General features: G+C 52.0%; 1 protein-coding gene across 3 annotated transcripts in view; it reads right to left on the minus strand.

The window, feature by feature from the left end:
* Window positions 1–18,977, minus strand: part of Slc43a2 (solute carrier family 43 member 2) — a 44,821-nt gene extending 25,844 nt beyond the window's left edge. The window contains exons 1-5 of one of the 3 annotated variants that reach the window (XM_021634149.2): window positions 18,860–18,977; window positions 17,912–18,107; window positions 7,365–7,572; window positions 6,062–6,117; window positions 4,865–4,941 (exon numbers count right to left, since the gene is read on the minus strand). In XM_021634149.2, the coding sequence (XP_021489824.1) occupies window positions 4,865–4,941; window positions 6,062–6,117; window positions 7,365–7,572; window positions 17,912–18,071 (501 nt within the window). In that variant the 5' untranslated portion in view covers window positions 18,072–18,107; window positions 18,860–18,977. Of the gene's footprint in view, window positions 1–4,864; window positions 4,942–6,061; window positions 6,118–7,364; window positions 7,573–17,911; window positions 18,108–18,211; window positions 18,736–18,859 lie in introns of those variants that run through there. The other 2 variants (XM_060387297.1, XM_021634078.2) reach the window with 2 other exon arrangements.
* Window positions 18,978–22,781: the final 3,804 nt, after the last annotated feature.

Genomic DNA, 22,781 nt, shown 5'->3' on the forward strand with positions numbered 1-22,781 from the left:
CCCAGGTCACACAAAGCCCCTTGGGCCTGAGAAAGTCCCCAAATGAGGGTTTCCCTGACAACACATTTCCCCCACATCCCCAGGTTATCAAGGAGGCATTCTCTGTTTAAAAGTCCTTGCAGATTTGATTTAGAGAGTTCTAAAGGCAACCTTAAAAACTTCTTTGTCTCCAAAATGGAAAACACAGATGGGGGACACAAACAGAAAGTGCCATTGTGCTGCCAGTGCTGCGTCTCTAGGAGCTGGTCCTGACAGTTCTGCTTTCTAAAGGCCTGGGCTGTGTCAGAACCACATTAGTACTGCTCAGCAGAAAGCGTCACCAGCCCAGGAACACTGCCTAACAGCGTCAGTCTGTCCTCACTGACCCGCTTCCTACTCCCTCTGAGGAGAGATGAGGTCCCATGGGAAGCCTCGTGGAACCAGGGAATGTCCGAGGAGATCCTGCCAGCCTAGGGGGTGGAAAAGGCAACTCAAAAAGTGTCTAGAGAACTGGCCTGTACAACCTGGGGGTCTGAGGGGTGTTGATGCTCTGCCCTCAGGTGGAGAACAGTGTGGCTTCTCAGAGCCTTTAGACCAAAGGTTGGCAAATGTTTTCCATTTAGAGCCAGAAAGTAAACATTTCTCTATGGGCCATATGGTCTCTGTCATGACAGCCTGAAACCCCTGTGGCATGAAAGCATCCACAGACAGTATGTGAGCAAACAGGCATGATGTGGTTCAGGCAAGCCTTGTTTATACGAACAGGCAGAGGTCTGGAGATGGCTTGGAATAGCAGCTCACTGACCCCTGCTACAAGACAATAAAAGCCAGAGGACAAGCCCTATACTTCCCTTACAACGATGGCTCCCTCTTACCAAGTGCTTTACAAAGTGCCCATTCACACGAAGCCTGAAGTGACAGCCCGGAGCTACGAGAAACACACACACACACACACACACACACACACACACACACACACAGAGTGATGCTGAAAGCAACAGACATTCTACAAGCCAATGCCCCTGAACAGAACTGTATGTACACATTCGCTTGGGGTCTAAGTGCATAATTTTCTGGAGCCTATTCAGGACCATATTATTAAAATCTAAAAACCCTAGGTATATCCTTTACTCCTACAGAAAGATTATTTGTATTTTTCAAAGAGATTTTTACAAAGCATGAAGAAGAATAAGATGAAGAAGAAGGAGGAGGAGGAGGAGGAGGAGGAAGCAACACAAAGGAAAATTAGATAAACAATACAAGGAAGCAATTCTGAAAAAACACAGTGATGTCAGGGCCAGGGATGGTGAAACACATCCATCGTGGCACTTGAGAGGTGAAAGCTGGAGGATCGGGAGTGAAGGCCAGCCTGGGCTACACAGCAAGTTCAAATGCCACCACTGTCCAGCCAAACTGCCTAATGTTTAAAAGATGAAACAGCAATGCCAGGCCAGCCAGGGCTGCACAGTGAGACCTTGAAGAAATGAAACACAAATACGTAGAAGATGAAAGAAGACCAGCAAGATGTCTCCGTGTCTACAGACAAGTGATAAGCAAGTCCCTTCCTCAGAACCCATGCGGCCGAGGAGACCAGCTCAGAAAGCCGACCTATACACCCAAACAAACAAATCAAATCAAACACACATTAAGAATATGTTAAAGATGAATGATGTCTTGAAGGGGGTATGAAAAAGGAACTTTCAGACATGTTACTGGGACTATTAACTGAAGATAGTGAACTCCACTCCAGGAGTCTGCTTGAAAGCATATATTAAAATTTAAAACATGCAGCTGAGCGTGGTGGTGCACACCTGTAATCCCAGCACTCAGGGAGGTGGAGACAGGTGGATATCTGAGTTCGAGGCCAGCCTGATCTACAAAGTGAGTTCAGGACAGACAGGGCTACAGACAGAGAAACACTGTCTCAAAAAAACATTTTTAAAAAGAAAAAAATTAAACATGCTAATCCTGGGACCTAGAAATTCCACTTTCCAGAACTTCTTTTCACAGAAATACATACACAGACTGTACATCTCAATAGTGCTCACGAAGGGGAGAAGCGGAGACCAACCCGGACACCCTTGAGTGGGAAAGTAGGTGAATGAAGGACAGTCTGTCTCTACTGCAGGGTGGCACAGAACTCAGCAACAGCAGGGACAGTCGCTGGAAACTAAGAGTGCGGAGCTCTAGGTACTGGCAGGGACATGGAAGGCACATTGTGTAGATAAAGCCAGAGGAACAGGACTGATGTGCACAGACAAACCAATACTGAAGGGTGCGCTCTACAATCTGTGAAGGTAGACATTTAGAATTTCGCAGGCTATAATTCCAAAATGTTACACAACAACAAAACAAGAGAAGTCAAAAGAATACCTTTCCCTAAGAGTGTCTTAGACAAGAGCTTCCGGCTTCATTTTAAAGGCCCTCTTTAATGTTGCGGACATAGCAGGAGGGAATATGAACAAGCAGAAAGGTAAGAATGTGTGAAAATGTCATCATAAAATATACTATTCTGCATGCTAACTAAAAAGAGTGATGAAAACGGAGGTAGGCACACACAGAATAAAGGCTCCCTCTCTTTTCTGTGTTTTGGTTTTGGTTTGTTTCTTTGTTTTTGAGATAAAATCTGCTGTGTAGCCCAGGCAGACTTCAAAGTTTTGATTCTCCTATCCCGGCTTCCTGAGAACCCAGATTTCAGGCACATAACTGTATCTGCCCTACTGAATTTCTTTCTTAATTCTGGCATTGTTTTGTTTTGAGGTAGGAGTTGTTTGAGACAGGGTTTCCCTGTGAGCCTGGCTGTCCTGTAGCTCAATGTGTAGACCAGGCCTCGAACTCACAAAGATTCTCCAGCCTCTACCTTCAAGTGGTGGGATTAAAGGCCTGGACCCCACAGCAGGATCCTACAGGACTTTTTGTTTGTTTGCTTGCTTTGGTTTTTGAGACAGGGTTTCTCTGTGTAGCCTTTACTGTCCTAGAACTTGCTCTGTAGACCTGCCTCCCTCTGCCTCCTTAGCGCTGCGCATTAAAGGCCTGTACCACCACCACTGCTAGGATTTCTTAAAAGGAGGACCTCCCCATATGGTGTTTTTCGTCTATTTGTCTTTTACTGTTTGAGACAGGGTTGTGAGGAGCCCAGGGTAGCCTTGAACTTCCCATGTAACTGAGGATGACCTTGAACTCCCCGATCCTATGTTCCTTCTAATCATAGGGATTATAAGAACGTGGGCTCATATCTAGCTATTCTTTTTATTAGTTCAGGGCCACAGAGGCAAAGCCTCATTCTGTAGCCCACGCTGGCCTCCGTCACAGCAACTGTCTCACCTCTGCCTCCCAAGCGCTGGGATTACAAACCACCATATCCAGCTTGTCTCTTTATAAATGCAGTGCTGGAGTTGGTAGCTGGAGTCATATACATGCCAGGCAAGCACTCTGCCGCTGAGCTACACCCCAGCCCAGATTTATCCCATGCTTCATGATGACTAAGCATGCTAAGCATCATTCTGCATCTTAAGCTCCTCGAGTCCCAGGACCATCTCAAACTTAAATCCCTGAAATTCAGATGTGCTCTAACAGATGCCCAGCATGACTAAAACAACAGGGGCAATGCCGGGTTCTTATTTTTCATCTTGATAAAAAGGCCTGGCGGTTTTCATGCTGTCCAAGAACAAACAGAGCTGCACATGACTCCTGTTTCACATTTACACAACCTAGTGGAATCTGTGTACTTTTCACAGTAAGAACATAGTTCTCACTGTTTCAACATTTGTTTTCCTCTGGGATTACAAGAGGACAGACTACATTTATTTTTACTTTAAATGCATCTGATTTTTAAAAACAAAAATGTTCCAACAGGTACAGAATGAATCTGTGTGGCACCCGGCAGAGGTAAAGCAGAGCCTCTGGGTCACCACACCCAGGTCACAGCATACACATTGCTTACACTGCTTCACTGAACAGAGACTGCAATGACCTTTCACTGAACAGAGTAATGATGGATGCATGTCCACGGACACAGGCCCAGACAGTTAATCCTCCCTGACAGGCACAGCATAGGAAAGTGGAAAGAGATCTGGGCCTTCGGGCACAGAGATGCTAGCACTCCTTTATCAAAGGGCGGGAAGGTCCCCGAACTTTCTTAGGGCAAAAGAAACAGCTGGACTCCTGACTCAAGCATACTAGAAATCAGAACCATACTTCACCAGAAGCAGTAATGGCAGCTGGTGAATCCCCAGCCCTTCCTCAGAGATAAACTGAGTAGGGAAATGTCCCTGCCAATAGAAGCCTACAAATGGTACCCTTGCCTGATCATCCTCCCTCTAAGGAAGATGTTTCTATTCTTTAACTTTCTTCGGCTCTCCCTTCAGCCCTCCTCCCATTTTGTAGCATCCTGATGGTCATGGGAGAACATGCTCAAAGTTCCAAGAAACATCCCACCTATCTGGCCAGACATCTGTGCCCTAGCCAAGAATAGTGTGACAATGTTGCCACTCTGTGGGTTCCAGGCACCCACAGAGGTTGGGATGGGTAGTTCCAAATAGGCTTGTCTATAATTGACACTGTTAGCCAGAGTTCCCAGAGAGCCTCAGGACAGCAGCCATGGAAGATACCGTCTTCTCTGGGCACACGGATAATAACCTATATCCTCCATGCCAAAGGCAAGGCCAGAGGCAGTTGCAAGTGCCCCCGGGAGGCACGCCTGCTCGAGCCAGAACCCAGGAGACTGGCTCTGCCATCAGGCTACTGCACAAACAGCCCCTACACTGCCTGGGACATCCAAGCATGTGTATGTGAGAATGGAAGGAGAGGACCTGGAAACCAACACACACGCCCCAGATTCACAGTGTTCTCAGCTGAAAATGTTCCCTAACGAGCCAGTACTTACTGTTAGCGAGGTGAACGTCATGCACATCCCCCCAAAGCCGTTCAGAGCCAAGGCAATGAAGATGAGCACGGAGAGCGCTGAGGGCAGACAGAACGTCGTTAGTAGGGACCCAGGCAGCCCGACCCAGAAGGCTACAGAGAAGCTAAACGAAAGGACAAGCCATCCAGGGCTAATGACCCCTCAAGAACATTCTCTTTCTCGCCCTCATCCCTCTGCCCACCTCATGGAGCTTGAGTTCTAGCAAAAGATGGATGACCTCTCTCTTTCCTCTGTTAATCTAGCAGTAATCAAATGGCCCCCCAAAAGCTGCTCAGTCACCAAAACCCCAGGTTCCTGGAAATCAGTGGATGAGCCCGGAAAAGACCTTAGTGAAATTCAGGTCCTATTTTGGAGTTGTTATTAAAAGCCCTCACACTCCCTGACTGAGGATGGAGTCCAGGTGTTTCCTAGGCTGTTTTTCAAGGGCTGGCCTAGGCTGCCTTGAGGGCTCAGCTCAGCTGGGTGTGATGCATCAGGCCTGTAATCCCAGCCCTCAGGCTGAAGCAGGAGGACAGCAAGCTTGAGACAAGCTTGGGCTAGCTACCTCAGCCTCAAGTGTCCAAGTGCCGTGCATATTTGCTCGGTGGTAGAGGGCTTGCCTGGCATTTGCATGCCCTGGGTTCAGTTTCCCGTACTGAAGGAAAAAAAAAAAAAGAGGAGGAAGAGCAGAAGGCTCAGCCTACCATTTTTGCACCATGGAAGGCATGTAGCTGGCCTGGTCCTTAAAGCTTGTCTTTAAAGAGGCATCAACGAGGCTACCACTCACAGGTTTGTGGCTTGGGGATGAGACAGGAGCCTCATACACCCTGGAAACAACTCCCACACATTTGCTTGGGATGGTTGTTCTCTTACTAGCCATGCAGTTGAAAGAGCTAAATCCTAGGTAACAGACCACCAGAAAGCTGCCACAGCCACCCATGAGATTAGTGAGGAGAGGGCCAACAGGTAGCCCTTCTGGCTTGAACAGGTGACACCAGGCCTAATATAGCTGTTACACGTATATCACATACATGATGTATGGTACGTGTGTATATGCGATATATATGATGTATATAGAGATCATAAACATCACCATCCAACAGCAGGTGGGCCAGTCAACACCTGTGTATGATGGAGCTCTCCCCAGTTTCCGGCAAAAAGGAAGAAAGTCATACTCACAGTCTGGGCTACTTGCTCCATATGCAATCAGCAAGCAGGAGACGGCAAAGCAGGCACTACAACCAAACAGAAAGCGCACTGTTTATACGACAACAGCAATTGCTTTTAGTGTCGCATTACATGGGGGCAATTACTATGTGGCACTTCAAAATGTTTATAATCGTTACTTAACAATTCTAGGGAGACCTGGGAAATACGCCTCCTGAGGTATGCACCATAATCTAGAGGATGCTGATCCATGGCGACATTTTTCTGTGCTGAGAATTGAACCCTGGGTCGCTCATGTGCTACACAAGTGCTCAACCACTGAGCTGCATCCTCAGCCTCATTTTGTAATTGTTAAAATTTCATTAATTCTGCCAGGCTGTGGTGGTACTCGCCTTTAGTCCCACACTCGGGAGGCAGAGGCAGGCAGATCTCTGATTCAAGGCCAGCCTGGTCTACAGAGGGAGTTCCAAGGCCTACTCAGAGGCCTACTCAGAGGAACCCTGTCTGCAAAAACACTTTAACTAATTGATTAACTTTATTCTTAGTTGTTGTTTTTTTTTGTTTTGTTTTGCAGTGCTGGGAGTAGAACCCAGGGCCGTGCACACGTTAGGCAAGTGCTCTGATAATATTACGAATGGCATGTATGGGCTATAAAGTAGGTACAGAACACTTACCCAGCACACGTTAGGCAGACATTAGTGCAGCAACTCTCATCCCCCTACACACACACACATACATGCACAGGAGGAGGAAGAATGATGCATGAATAACTGATTTACATTTGTATATATTTATGTATGTTCAGCAACTTTTCTTTTTCTGGAGGAATTATAAGGCCAGAAGTCTCTGGAAACCAAAGCTCTATTCTGTTTATTTTATTTAGTGTGTGTAGGGGCACACATGTGTCGGTGTGCGCATCCCATGGCACGGGTATAGGGGTCAGAGGACAACTTGCAACTCTGCCTTCTACCATGTAGGTTCCCTGCACAGAACAATGATCATCAGGCTTGGGGGCAAAGCGTCTTTACCCGATGGGCCATCTCGAAGGCCCAAAAGCTAAAGTTAAAGACAAGCAAGTTGAGGGCCTCCCAGATGGGCTCACGCCCTCTGGCTGGCATGCAGAAGTGCATGCAGAACCCACCGAGGATCACAGAATCAAGCAATTCTGTGCCAGACAGTGCAATAGCCCTGCCCCAGGCAGGTATTTACAGAGCCCCACGGTGCACCTGCTAACACATTCCAAGATTCCAGTCAGCAGGGAATGCAGCTCAAGCTAGGACCCAGCCTCACCCTGCCTCAGGGAACCCATACTGACCTGCCCAGCAGCCTGAGTTTCCGTGGACCATACTTGTCCATGATGATGCCCAGGGGCAGGGTGATGGCGCTGAGCAGGAAGGAGCCCACGGTGAACGCCAAGTTCAGGATCTCATCCTGGGCCTTACAGCTGAGCCAGCCATTCACCAGGCTCACCTCCTCATGCTCTGGCTCTGCAGTGCTCCCAACTGTGCCGTTCGTGACGTTTTCTGCGTGTGTAAAGACAGACAGCACGGTAGGCATCCCCAGACACTCAAGAGCCAGACGCACCTTCAGAATTATACCACCGAGAAGGCCAAGGCTCGCCCCCAGTGCCGCACAGCTCTGGCAACTGACAAGACGTGGCTTGTTCTCCCAGACCCCCTGCAGCAACAGTGCAGATGTTTCTAACATTTGTAGAAGCCACAGAACAAAGAGTCAGTGAAGAAGGCATTCTTCCCTCAGAGGGCTCCCTGTGTCCCTTGAGGCAATCATTAGTCCCAGATAAGATTCCCATTCTAGCATGACGGCGGGTGCCTACTATCTCAGCACCTGGGAGGTAGACACGGGGGGGATCAGGGCTCAGAGTCATCCACAGACGAGGAGTCCGAGGGCAGCCTAGGCTACACCAGACCCTGCATCAAAAGGGCAAGTGGGTGGTGGGACAAGATGGCTCAGCAGGTAAAGGCACCTGCCACCAGCCTGATGACCTGAATTGGATCCCCAGGACACACATGTTGGGAGGTGAGGCCAACTCCCAAAAGCTTTCCTATGACTTCTGCTTATGTACTGTGCTATGCATGTACACACGTGCGCACACACACTAAACAAATGTAATACAGCAGGGCTGAAGCTGTGCACACTGGCACAGACCTTTAATCCCAGCACTCAGGAAGAAGAAGCAGGCGGCTCTCTCTGAGTTCAAGGCCAACCTGGTGTACAAAGTGAGTCTAGCTAGGACAGCCAAGGCTACACAGAGAAACCCTGTCAAGAAAGAAAGAAAGAAGGAAATAAAGGAAGGAAATTAATTAATTAACTTTGGACATGGTGTCAAAAGGGGGAGGCAGAGAAAGGTGAATCCTTGGGGCTCAGTGGTTAGTCTAACATTACTTGCCAAATTCCATGCGAGTAAGAAACACTGTTTCAAACAGTAACAAAAGCCGAGGTGGATAGCTCCCAAAGAAAGAACAGCTAGGGCTGTCTCTACATTTTATGCACACACATGGACATGCGCACACACCTATATGCACACTCATGCACATAATGCACATACACAGGGCATCTGGGCTCCAGAGTGACACCCTGTCTTAAAAAAACACCATTTCGGCTAGGTAGCGTCGGCCATGCCGTTAATCCCAGCACCTGGGACAGAAAGCCGGGTGCAATGGTGCACGCCTGCAATCCCAGCACTCTGGGAAGTGGGAGGCAGGGGCAGGCAGAGCTCTGCGAGGGTGTTTGTTTGTTTGTTTGTTTTTGGGGGGGTTTGTTTTTGTTTTCCCAGACAGGGTTTCTCTGCGTAGTCTTGGCTGTCCTGGACTTGGCTGGTAGAGCTGGCTGGCCTCCCGGGAGCACAGCACCCTGCTGGACCTCAGGTCAGGCTGAATGAGCCCGGACTTCTCAATCGCAGCACACGCTGTGGGCCACCCACTCCAGCACTTCCATACCTCCCACCACTGTGTACTGGGGACTGACCGCAGGCCCACAGCTACCCACCACGTAGCTTCACTCCCAGCCTGGGTTTTTGTTGTGTTATTGGCAGTTATTTTTCTTCCCTTTACAGAAAAGCACTTCCCACTGTCTCACTGTAGTCACTGTGTTGAGGACCACCCCCTCCCATTGCCTGTCGCCTCGGCAACACCTGCAGACCAGAGTCAAAACAGCACAAAAGGGAAGGGAGAAGTCCGGCACCAGCAGGAGGCAGGTGGGGACAGGCTGGGAATGGGACGGGAGACCTCTCCTTCCCGGGCCACTCCACAGTGACGCTGACTGATCCTGCAGAAGCAAGCGCAGCTCCACCAAAGAGCCAAGCTAACTGACCACCTCCCAGCTGCAGCCCTCTGGCCGCCAGGGCTGCTCGGCTGAGGTCTGCAAAGCCCTCAGGCCTCTCAGAGCCACCCAAGTTAACTGGAAAGAAAGCACTTGCCAACCTCCTCTGACCAATGAGACCCGCTAGGGAGGGGCATTCAGAGACCACAGTGGCCGACCTGCCTCTGGACTCTAACTTCCCTTCCCCTGCTTCCTGATGCAGATCCTTGGAAATGTGACTTGATCTTGCTTTGCTGGTTTCCTTATCTGTGACCTAGGCATGGTTGAATATACCGCTAGAGCTTTGGGGACGATCATGGGAGAAAAAACAGCGTCCTAGAGCTCCCAACAGGCACGTAAAGTACGTGGCAAGTACAGTCACTGCCCTGCTGGTGTCCGTCTGACTGGGGCTCAGGTGGGGGTGGTTTAATAGGATGGCAGCTTCCCATGGTGGCAAGCAACATGTGACAGCATGAGTGAGGGTTTGGCTGTTCCTGGGCTGAGTCTGAGGCTAGGAACTGTCTTCTGGCTGTGGTGCAGGATCTCAGCGGGCCCTGGCCACTGGAGCTCTTTACTGAATGAGTGGAAATAATGAATCAGATCCCAGTAGCCAAAAGGATCAAGAGGGGAACCACGCTGAAGACAGAGGGATTTAGGGAGCTCAGAGCCACAGGTTAACACCCAGAGCCTACACAAACAAGGCCTTTCAGGCCAGACAGCGGCTCCTGCCACTTTCAATCCCTTTTCCAAGACATCTTCCACACTGACAGCCAAACACACGGCAAGCAGGGTTCCCTGGGCCCGCTGGGCCCATGAGTTGTTGTGGCTGGCAGGTGTGAGGCAGCTCCTGGAAGGGAAGAGGCTGGTTTCGGGTGTCAGCCCTGCCAGCAGAACAGGAACTGGACCTGCAGTAGGGGACAGGGCCTGCAGCCAGCAAGGAGCATTTCCAGGCAATCACACAGGTATGAACCGGCCAGCACAGATGGGACAGAATGGACAAGTGGAGGAGGCACACCAGCCTGGGAGGCCTGACCGTGGCCAGGCAGGGTCTCAAGAACGGCAAGTGCTGTGAGCTCTCTGGTAACATGGAGCGGCCACATCCTTTGCAGCTAGACATCACTTTCTGAAGGCAGGCGAGCAGAGGCCCTGTTAGCAGGACTTTTAAGAACAGATACCGGTGGCTTGAAGTACTGGTCCCTGCTCCTGGATGTGACTCTAGCAGGAAGGAAGGAAGGATAGACAACCCTTCCTTCTGCCCCAGCCCCTCTCCTTGGACACCCCGCATCTAGCTGCAGACTGAACAGATCATCAAATAACCTCAGATATTTGTCCCCATGTGCTTACTTCTACCAAATCAGGAGGCTGAAGATGCCTTGGGATTTGAATTTATTTTTTAAACCATTTGAGTCATTGATGTTTTTCTTTTTTTTAAATAGGGGTTTGAATTTTTAAAGTCACATTCAGTTCTGTGTGTGTGTGTGTGTGTGTGCGTGCGTGTGTGTGTGTGTGCGCGTGTGTGTGTGTGTGTGTGTGCGCGTGTGTGTGTGTGTGTGCGTGCGTGTGTGTGTGTGCGTGTGTGTGTGTGTGCGTGTGTGTGTGTGCGTGTGTGTGTGTGCGTGTGTGTGTGCGTGCGCGTGTGTGTGTGCGTGTGTGTGTGCGTGTGTGTGTGTGTGCGTGTGTGTGTGTGTGCGTGTGTGTGTGCGTGTGTGCGTGTGTGTGTGTGTGCGTGTGTGTGTGTGTGTGTGTGTGCACTCGCACATGCATGCACATCTGTGTGAAGAGCACGAGTCACGTGCGTGGGGAAGGCAGAGAACAGCTTCAGGAGGGGGCTCTTCCCTCCTACCATGAGTCCTGGGTTAGCAAAGTCAGGCTGTCAGGCTTGGTGGCAAGTGCCCTCATCTGCTGAGCCATCTCACTGGCCCATTTTAGGATTAAAAAGATTTTTTTTAAAGATTTATTTTATGTGTATAAATATTTAGCCTGAATGTAGTTATGTGCAGCACATGTGTGCTGGTGCCGTTGGAGGTCAGAGGGCAGCACTGGATCCTCTAGAGCTTGAATTTCAGCAGTTGTGAGCCGCCGTGTGGGTGCTGGGAACTGAACCTAAGTCTTCTACAAGAGCAGCATGTGCTCTAACCACTGAGCAGTCTCTCCAGCCCTTAAGATTTTGTTTTTATTAAACTGCAGTGCTGAGAATTGAACCTAGGACCTGCTGCTGTAGCTCTGAGCCACACCCCAGCCAGTGCCTTGGGATTTTATTTTCTGTCTCTTGATAAGAAGAGTTATGGAGGCCAGGCATGGTGGTGCATATTTTTAATCTAAGCGCTTCAGAGGCAGAGGCAGGCAGATCCTTGAGTGTGAAGTCAGCCTAGTCTATAATTTGAGTTTTAGGACAGCCAGGGCTACATAGAGAAACCCTATCTCAAACAAAAAAACAAAAACAAAAAGACTTTGTGGAACTCTGTGGAAGAGTGCCTCTCAATGGGCTGTACTGGTCTTGTCTACCCCCTCCCCCAAAAAAAAATTCCTCCCTCTGTTAGGGGGCAGCTTGAGTGTCCCTAATGTGGGAGGAGACTAAACATCCAGGAAGCCTAGACTTCTGTTAGCAATAAACAGTCCACACAAATCTTGGTCACAATAGATGCCCACTCATACCCAGGCTGGAAAGGGACCAATCTAGGAAATGCCAAGCCCCAAGGTGTCCCCTGCTCAGTCTAGAGTGCAGCCAGCCCAGCCCAGGCCAGCCTGTTTATTAAACAGGTGTCTCGGCGTGGAGTGGTCAGAGCAGATCCCGCCAGGGAGGGCCAACGAGAAGGCAGGCAAGAGAGTGGTGTGCCAGAGTGTGCTGAGAACAGGACTAGGGCTGCCAGGCCCAGGACGGGAGAACAATGCCCTGTTCTGTTGGTCCCACTCACAAACAAAATCTTAACAGAGAAGGCAGAGGCGGCGAGAGGGTTCTGTGAGTGCTCAGGGCTCCCCTTGGCTTCTCTAAGGTCAGAGAGAGTTCTCCCCTCACCCCAGGCAAACAAAGAGAGTGGGGAACTCCAGAACATCTTCCTGATGGTGCTGAGGGAACAAAGAGGCACACAGATGGAGACAGGAGACACCGCTAAGTTCCTCAGCAGTCTTTTCTCTGGCTGGTGACTGAGGCCCTCCCCTCCACGGGGCTAACCCCTGGCCAGCCCTCCTGAGGGTACCTGGCCCAGCATCTCCTGCCTCTCTCCCATCCTTAGTCTATCCGGCAACAGGAAGCAGCATGTCAGCCCAGCAGGGGAGATGTGGGTGAGAGGTCGCCTAAGCCACAGAGCAAGCGGGAGGCAGGACACAGTCAGTACCACTGGGCCCTCGCATGGAGGTCCCAGCAGCAGCCTCCTGCTGACAGCCTGTGGCCTCTGTGTTCAGTGGTCTTCATTCCTCTGGCCACTGAGTGCCCTCTCACTCTGACCCCATATTCCATGCCAGGGCATGTGGAGTTTCAGATCAAGTGTGTGTCTTGTGAAAGGGCTTTCTTGGGGAGCTAGGTTCAAATGGAGACTGTCAGAGCCGGAGACTCTGTGATTACGCTATCCTCTGTTAGAGGCAGTGTGAGAGAACAAAGCTGGGAAAAAGCTGGGACACCAGAGGCTCTTCCTATCGCCTAGTGAGAATGGGGCTATCCCTCCCCTCTCTCACAAAGCCACGGAAAGCCTACCCAAGCTGACAGGACTTTCATGAGACACTAAGACAAAATAGGCTGACAGATGTCAGGGAGGGAAATCAGGTCATGAGAAGGGTAAGGGTGGTGGTGACAGCCAAGGGGACTCTCTGTGACATGTTTTTGAGGCTGTGGGTACAAACCTTTAGCCCTCTGACTATTTCTTTTGGAAGCTTTCTGATTTCAAAATAAACTAGACGTGAGCTAAAGGTGTAGCCGAGAGTGGAAGGACTGGTCCCTGGCACGTGTGAAGCCCTGCCTTTGAGGCCTAGCACTGGAAACGTAAATAAAAACAAAAACAAACCTTGGGGAGGGAAGTGAAAGCAGTGTGGTGACAAACACCTGTGATCCCAGCACTTCGAGGCCAGCCTGGTCCACATAGTGAGTTCCAAGCCAACCAGGGTTACATAACAAGAGGATGCGTTCAAGCAAGGTCAGCCTGAGCTATACAGTAAGGAGTATTCCCTGTCTCAAAGGAAAACACAAAGTCAAATTCCCAGATGAACAAGCTGGCTAAGATCTAAGGAAAGGCCTTAAAGCAGCACAGAATTCTTCCTGTCCACATCTCAAGGCCAGCTTTGTGTTGCTTCCCCACGGGGACAGTGGCTATCCCCCCCCCCCCAGAAGCACTGTCGAGGTCCTACCAGGTACCAGGAACACAGGACAGACGCTGGAGAGCAAAGCTCTCGCTGTACAGACGTGAGCATCTGACCCCAGCACCCATAAAAAGCTGTGAGCTCTGGGCTCAGGGACAGACCCTGCCTCCATGAGCAGACAGTGGAGCTGGCAGTGGTTGCACACACTGTTGATCCCAGCACTCAGACGCAGGAGGACTTCAGAGAGTTCAAGGCCAGCCTGGTCTACAGAGCAAGTTCCAGGATGGTCAAGGCTACACAGAGAAATCGTGTTTGGGGGTTGGGGGGAGAATGGAGATTAACCGATGAAGAATCCTGGCACATGCACACATGTCCATAAATGAGAATGCATACATGTACACATGTAACAGGGGTCCATCTTCACGTGAACACGTGTCTATAAACGTGAGAGCGTTACATGCACACACATAAAGGGAGGGGGGTCCGTCTTCATCTTCAGAGCAGGGCTGAACTCTAGCAGGGGCCATGGAGATTTCCATGTTCACAGTCCTCATACCACCCACACCCAGCACGTAGCAAGCCCTCAACTGTTCACAAGAGCCTGAGAGGTTCACTGACTCCTGGCAGGCCTCTGCCTCCCTGGCTTGCAGTTTTCCTTGCCTCCCAGCCCTTCCACCTGCCCAGCCATCTATCTCCCTTCCGCGCCAGCCTCTCTGTCTCCTCTGAGGTGTAGGATACGGCCTATTCTGGGCCCCCACACACGTGCACAGCAGCTCACCCTCTGTTACCCTTTGGGCTTGCACCTTAAGTTTAGGGACACCTCCCACCTGGGCACAACCAGATATCCACTGCTCGCCCCATCTTATGCCCACCACCACCCTGCTTCGTGGAGTCTGTATATCAGGACTTGTTGGCTAGGAACCCTACTCTAGCACCTCAGTAGTGTTTATTACACTGGCACAGTGGGACAGGCCTTTGATCCTCGCCTACATAGTGAGGGCTACACAGTAACTCTGTCCCAAAAAATAAACAAGCGAAAATGATGTTTAATGAATGTATGAGCTAAATAAGAAAAACAATATTCACAAAACAGCCCTAGCGCACGCTGCCCCGTCATAATCCACCAGAGTGCTAGGATGTGTCGGCACACACCGTTAGCCCCAGAACTCAGGAGGCAGAGGCAGGTGGACGGACCAGCCCATCGACACGGAGAATTCCAAACCAGCCAGAGTTATATGACGAAACCCTGTCTCTGAAACAAAACAACCCAAAATCCACCAAAGAACATGAAGGAAGAGGCCGGTCAGGTGAGTGACGATGGTAGCCAAAGGACTCAGTTTGGAAAAGCCTCTCTCTTCCCAGACTAGACGTCCAATTGTCCTCACCAGGAGGACACAAGAGGCCTCTAGTTACCAGATGAGTACTGCACAAAACTCTTGAAATGCCCAGACCCAGCTCCCAAGCCCATGTGATCTGCCCAAAGACACATCACCAAACTAGAACCCAATACCATGACTGTAGCCAGGTTCTGGCCAGAGTCCCAGTACAGTTCTGAAAACCCTTCAACAGGTTCAGGCAAATTTCCTTTAGTGAACAAACTCATGCCATCAATCTTAAAGACAATAAACAGCGGAGACCCTGTTGGGTCTCAACCAGCTGTATGCAGTCAGCTCTTTAAACGTCTAGAGCAGTGAAGACAGCCATCCGCCAAGGTTGACAATGTTGGGGCGCAGAGCAAACCTTGACCTTTACTTTGCCAGGCACTCCCAGTCAAGGAAGCACACAAGTTTCTGGCCCCAAAAGACAACAGGTTACCCAGACTCCAAGAAGCAAGGAGGCCAGAGAGATAAGTTGTGTGGATTCAGCAGGCTTTCCCTTGGAGGATGCTAGGTCAGCGGGTTTGCCAGATAATCAGAAAAACCTCCATCAGCCACAGGAGCAAAGGCATGGGATAAGAAGTTGATGTTCAACCCACGAGCCTGACCCTTCCCCTTCACTTCTGTTTGTAGGAGTGACCTGTCAAGCCTCTCAAGGGCTTAAATACCAACTCAGCACTGTGCTAACACAATCCCTGGACTCTTCTTACCCAACGGAAGGAAGAAAAGCTTTCCTTGGGAAAGCAGGTTCCAGCCCCACGGTGCCCAGGCCATTCAAGAAATTGTTAAGCGGACAAGCTGACATCACCAGCACCACGAGTCAAAAAAAAAAGGAAAGAAAAGAAATCTGACACAGCAGTCCTCTGGTCGGGATGAGGTACTAATAGTTTTGTCTGGGGTTAATGATTTTTTTCTTTCTTTCTGTGCTTTAAACCCCGATGTCTCCTGTAACGAAGGGAGAAACAGCCAAACGTGCCTCCCTGCCCCTTTCAGAAGGGCCTTTAATCTCCTACATCTCTTCCGGAAAACAGAAAGCGTGGTCAGGGAACAAGGTCTGACTCTCTCATCTCTCAAGATTTCTTGCTGATGTGGGGAAAGACCTGCCAAGAACCCTTAGGCTATTAGGAAATATTTTTGAGTGCTAAAGGCTAAAGGTTGGTTATAAACGATAGACTTTCTGCCCTCTCCCAGGTGGCCTTTGAATTCCCTCCCTTTCTCCTGCCTCTGCCCTCTGCTGCTAAGCTCTAAGGATCCTCTGGGCAGATCAGACAAGGGAAACAAAGACTGACTCCGAGTTACTGGCAGTGGGTCCAAAGCTTTCGCTTCCTGTTAAGAAGAGGCTGGGTGAGGTAGTACAGGCTTGCAATCTCAGCATTCAGGAGGCTGAGATGAAAGGTTTACAAACTAAAGGCTAGCCTGGGCTACAGAGCAACATACTGTCTGAAGAACAAAAGACAAAAAACAAACAAACACCTTTAGGACCCAGCAGTAGTTCACAAGCCTTTGGTCCTGGGAGGCAGAGCAGGTGGATCTCTGAGTTCAAAGCCAGCCTGGTCTACAGAGTAAGTCCTAGGACAGCTTGGGCTACACAGAGGAACCCTGTCTCAAAAACAAACGAACAACAAATAAAACCCCTTTAGAGGTGACACTAAGGGGGTTAAAACACTTGCCACAAGCCAGACAGTGGCAGCAAATGCCTTTAATCCCAGCACTCAGAAGGCAGAGACAGGTAGATCTCTGTGAGTTTGAAAGCCAGCCTGGTCTACAGAGCAAGATCTAGGACAGTCATGGCTACACAGACAAACCCTGTCTCAAAAAAACAAAACAAACAAACAAAAACCACTTGGCACCAAGTTTATCAACCTGAGTTCTACCTCATGAATTCACATGGCAGACGAGAAACAACAAAAAGTTGACCTCTGACTTCTGACACAGTGTCCTGCAGTTCCCCCATAAACGAAGAGTGTAAGAAAAAAAAATGTTAAAGTAAAAAAATAAACTAAAGGACTCTAGAAATAAAAAAGGCATGCCAGCTGTGACGTGAGGAGTCAAGCCTGGGCAGCTTCGTCAGAGAGGACTGAGGTGTGGTGTGAGGCACAGCAGAGACAAAGCGGCATCTCTTACCAAGGCCGCCTAAGGAGGAGGGAGAGGTTGGGGGCTGAATGGGCCCTGCTGATGACCCCACTGGCTACAGCAGTCGGTGGGAAGACAGGAGTGAAGAAGGAAGGATGAGGAAGCGGGGGACCCATCCCCAGCCTGCCTTCAGAACGTCAGTGGAGCTAAGCAAGCACCCTTTTCATCACTGTCCCCTTCCTCTTTCTCCCCACTAGGTTTTGGAAGCCACTGAGATGTTCTCACAGCTCAGCAGAGGAAATGGCCTTTGGAGAATCATAAAGCAGCAAAAACAGACAAGAAATTATATCTTGTCAAGCCTTTAAGGAGGCTCCATAACGGCCCAACTTAAAAACCTGCAGACCCAGATAAACCTTCCTTTGGGTGGAGGCGAGGCCACTTCCTCTCTCTCACTGTACCCCGGCCCATGAATCGAGTTCCTCTTTCTTACACGGTTACTGCAAGGCAAGCGTTTCTGCAGGCCCGAGGCCAGGAGGCCAGAACTATTCCTGACTGCACGCAGGGGTCCTGCGTCCATTAGTCTGCACCTTCCGCAAATGGATCTCTGGTCCCAGCCTCAGTTTCTCAATCCAGAAAAGGGGAAGATGACAGTGAGATGCACCCCCAGGGCTGCATGAGGATCAAATGGGCCTTTTGGCACTCGGAGGCGCTGTGCAACAAGCGGGCATCACGGGCTCCGGCCGGCGCCACCGCCCGCCCCCTCCCGCAGACCCCCTCGAGGAACCGGCCGCCCACCGCGTCTCACCTGGCTTGGTACACAGGTAGGAGTAGAAGCCCTCCGACTTGAGCATGATGAGCAGCGAGCCCCAGCCCAGGAGGACTGCCGAGAAGAGGAGGTTCTCCAGCACAGCGGTGCAGGCCATCCACCAGCGGCGCCGATGGGCAGTGGCCAGGGTGGGCGCCATGGCGGTGCGGCAGCGCTGGCTCGGCTCTGCAGACACCTGCGCACAGACCGCAGCCTCAACGGCGGCTCCCGGCCCCAGCGGCCCCTGCAGCCCCAGCTACGCGGCACGCCGCACAAGCGGCCCCTCGCCCCGTCCCGTACCTGGGCCACCCCTACTGGCAGGTACCGCTACCTCCGGCCCCAGCAGGGCCCCGCTGGCCAAGTGGAGAGCTTCTCCCTCACTTCACTCGGAGGTAAACTGAGGCATGGCACTGGGAAAGGGACTAACGCGTGCTCAAGGACGCGGAGGTGGTCCTGACACCAGGCGAGGCTGGCGGCCGGGAAGGGAGGCAGTCCGCGGGGAGGTCACCTGAGCAGGGGCACACCTGAGAGCTGCCACTCCCAGGGACCCTGACAGGCGCCCGCCCGCCCGCGCTCGCGACCCTTCCCTGGAGCTCGCTCCTTCAACCACAAGATCAGCGCTGGGAGGCCCCGGAACGGCCCGCCCACGGCGCGCTCATTGGCGGGGCCGCACAGGAACTGCCGCACCATTGGCCAGTGTCTAGGTCGCTAGGCGCTACCGCCACGCGAACCCCGCGTGGGAGAGGCGAAGCCGGTTCAAACCGGCGGCGCGAGCCAGGCGCGCGACCCCCGCGCCAGGCTGTCACCCCAGCGATCGGCCCGTTGCCGTGAGCGCGCGCCCCGTCCCGCCAGCTCGCCCCGTCCCTCTCCCGCTCGGGGTCCGGCCCGTGAGCGGCTGCAGGTGCCCGCACCCTGGTCGGGGGCCCGGATCCCGGGAAGCCAGCTCACCCAGCTCCTCCCGGCGTGTGTCGGGCCCGCCCGGCGCCTTTTCTGTCCCCTTTATTTCCAGCCCTTTTATTCCTACCCTAAGATGAAAAACACTGCTGCCCGTTGATTGGCTGAGTGGGGCTGGAAACAGGCGCTGGCCAATCAGCGGCTACCCGGCCGCCCCCCGGCGAGCAGAAGCCGGTTCCGGCCGGACTTGGAGACAAACAAGAGGGATGGGGGGGCTGGGGGTCGGCTCGGGCGGGCCCTGCTCTGCCCGGTGGGGCGGGGGCGCTTCTGGACGCGGCGCCCCCGGGCGTGGCCCCGCACGTCCTCCTATGGAGTCCCCGGCCCGCGTTTCGGGGAGTCCCGCTCTGCGCCGAGCCGGGCTCCAGCCGGGCGGGTGTGCCCGCGGCGTGGACGCCGTCCCCGCCCCGGGGAAGCCGGCCGGACGCTGCGGCCCCGCGGGCACTACGGCCCCTCTGTGCCGCGCCGCCCGCCCCGCTCCTCGCTTTGTGTCGGGGTTCCTGGGCGCTTTGCCCGGTTGCCGCATCCAGGCGCCGTCTAAGGGATCGGGGCGCCCTGACCCCGGTCCCGGCATCGCCGACCGCACCCCTGCTAGAGCTGATGTACCCGGCCCTTGCCCCAGGCGCCTCCTGCCTGGTCCTCAATCGGAACCCCTGAGGGACCCGTAGTCAGGGTTGGGACCCAGGCGCCCTGGTCCCCCGCGCAGACGGCACCCTCCCTGTGCCCTGCGCGCTTTCCTCGGTGCCCTCGAAGGCCGGTCACCTTGCCCTGCCCTCCCCCTCTTCCAGATGTCCCGTTCCTGTGGCTGGCACTCTCCTCGCCACCTTCCTGCTGTGGGCAGCCCCTAGTCAGAGAGGTGGCTTTGGAGAGCCTGGCGGGTCGCTAGGGGTCTGGAGGGCCCCGTCCTCTCTGTGCCATCAGAGAGCGGCGCTGCCCAGGACCTGCCGGGGCGGGGGTGGAGGCTCGGCACCCTGACCCCCAGCCTCTCGACGCCCCTCGGAGTCTCCGCGCTGCTGTCGGGCGGTGGGAGTTCCCCGCGGCCCGGCTCTGCGGCCCTCAGCGCGCTGCGCCCCCTGGTGCCCCGACCTTCGCTGGCCGGCTGGCCTGCCCATGCCCCACCGCGCCTGGTAGGCTGCCCGTGGGTTCCGAGCCTGAGGACCCACCCTCTCACGCCCTAAGCTGGACCTGTCACCAGCCAACATAGTCAGCCCTGCAGTCCTTTCCCCGAACCGTCTGCTTGAGGACTTCAGACGTATCTTTAAAATAGTTTCCCCTTTAAAAGTGTGGCCCCCTTCTCCCTCAGATTTTAGTACCATCTGTTTGGGAGGGGGCTGTCGGAAACAGGGTCTCGCTGAGTAGCTCAGGCTGTCCTGGAACTCGCTGTATAGACCAGGCTGGCCTCTGCCTCCTGGGCTCAAAGGTGTGTGGCACCATACTGAGCTAATAACGTCTAATGAAGGTAGACTGTATGCTTAACTTTTTAACAGAAAAGGCGGATTATCTACTGAGTCTTTCTCTCCCCCCGCCCCGCCCCCACCGCACCCGTATAACCTATGGTCCAGTTTATCTAATCTGCCCATTTCTGTGCCTGGGACACAGCCATTCATCCAGCAATCTCTGCATCGCATATCCACCCCACAGTGAATTGTGGGAAATGTAAACCTGACCTGCATAAACCTGACCTCTTGCTAGATCCTGTAAAAACTCTACCGTTTGTTCTGCGAGATAAAGTGCAAGTTCCCTGAGTGACTCGCCCACGTACTTTCCACACAGCAGCCTTTTCCTCCCCGTGGCCCTGGAAGCTCCATCCTGTCGAATCGCTGAGATGCTGGGTTTCCTCTTCCCTCTCTAGGGACCCTTTCTTGGGCAGCACTTCCTCTGGGAAGTGCTTCCTCCTTAGCCACGCTTTATAACGCCTTTTGCTCTTTGCCTGATTATAATGCCTTATAATATGTATCCCCATTTTCCACTGACTGTGAAGTCCTTGGGGGCAGACAGGCCCTAGTCCTTGGTACTGCTGGCCTTGCTCACACTAAACTCAAAGCAGGTGCACACAAGTTTGTGGAATGAAAACATGAGCAAGTGAAAAGTACCATGTTGTAGGTCGAGAGAACACGGGGCACTGGAAGGGCGATGGTTATATCGATGACAATCACCTTTGACGGCAGCTAAACCTCTACAAGGTGCTTTTCCAGTCTCTGTGTGGCTTCATCCACTCTGGACAGAGCCGACATCCTTACGTCCCTGAAAAGCTGAAGATTTAGGCGGCCCTCCAGAAGTAACAAAACAAGAAGTGACTCTTGAGACGCCGGGTCCATCTAAATGCAACTTTTTTTGTATTTTTAAAGTTAGGAGTGCCCAAACTAGACTTCCAGGACCTTTGGCAAATCTTAGTAAGTACCATAGCAGGAATTACCCATGGAGGCCAGAAGAGGGCATCAGGTGAACTGGAACTTGAGTTATCTGGCTGAATTGCCAAGGGGATGGAAACCTCCTCAAAGGCAGCAAATGACACTTGTTTCTTTTCTTTCTCTCTCTCTCTCTCTCTCTCTCTCTCTCTCTCTCTCTCTCTCTCTCTCTCTCTCTCTAGCTGTCCTGGAACTCTGTGTAAACCAGGATGGCTCTAGACTCACAGAGACTCGCCTGGGATTAAAGGTGTGCTTTAATCCAGAGTGTTGGGTAGTCCCAGCACTGGCTAGTCCCCTCAGTTTAAAAGAACCCACATCCCCACAAGCTTGTTTTGGAAGACCATTTGGAGAGATTATATATATTCCTTAATGTTATGGTGTCCCCAGCATCTCACTAAGGAAGTTCTCTAACACACTCTTAACCCACAACATCAAACTTTGTAATGAAACAATTGGAAACAACTAGCCAAGGTGGGGGTAGCAGTGGCTTGGGAGGCAGAGGCAGGTAGATGTCTGAGTCTGAGGCCAGCCTGCTCGAGGACAAAGTTCCGGGACACCAGGAGAAATCCAGGAGGGTGGGTTATGATCTCCATTTTTGTCAGACAATGGAATGCCGTGTTATTTTGGTTTGGAGACAAAGTTCTTCGTGGCCTTGCTAGCCTGGCCTCCCTTGCTATGTAGCAGATAACCTTGATCTTTTGCTCGTCCTGCCCCCACTTCCTGGTGCTGAGATTAAGGCCATGGACCACCACATCCGGGTTTTTGTTTGCTATTGTTTCTTCATTGCCACCAAATTTTTGTGGAAAAGGCTTTCTATTCACTGATGTCTAAAGATAAAGCCAGGCATGGTACAGGTTTTTAATGCTGAGCAGGAGGCAGAAGCAGGTGGATTTCTGTGAGTTCCAGGAGAGTCAGTCAGGCTACATGGTGAGATCCTATCTCAAATAATAATAATAATAATAATAATAACATAATTTGTAAGACACACAGAAAGGGATGGTTTTCAACATGTATCCTGAGACAAAAAGTTTATTAAAAAACGAAAAAGGTGAAGCTGGCCAAGGTGGTCTGGTAGGTAAAGGCATTTGCTCAAAAGCCTCATGACCTGGAATCCACAAGGTAGCAAGAAAGCAGCCATACCCAGTAGCCCAGCAGCTGTCCTGTAAGCTTCCCAGAAATGCATAGAAAAGGTGCATGCACAGGAATGCAAGGTCCCAAAGGGGCGTGTGGAGAGATGGCTCGGTGGTCAGGAGCGCTTGTTGCCGTAGAGAACCCAGGGCTTGCTGCCCACCCCCACAGGGTGCCTCACAGCTGTCTATAACCCCACCTCCAAGAGGTCCACTACCCTCTTCTGACCTCTTAGGGCACCAGGCACACACGTGGGAACAGACACATGCAGACAAAACTCTCACCTACATAAATCTTAAATTTGGGGGGGTGAGGGTCTGAGACAAGGTTTCTCTGTGTAGCCCTGGCTGTCCCAAAACTCACTCTGTAGACCAGGCTGGCCT

This window comes from Meriones unguiculatus, chromosome 7 (assembly GCF_030254825.1).
Source record: "Meriones unguiculatus strain TT.TT164.6M chromosome 7, Bangor_MerUng_6.1, whole genome shotgun sequence".
In the NCBI taxonomy this organism is placed as follows: domain Eukaryota; kingdom Metazoa; phylum Chordata; class Mammalia; order Rodentia; family Muridae; genus Meriones; species Meriones unguiculatus.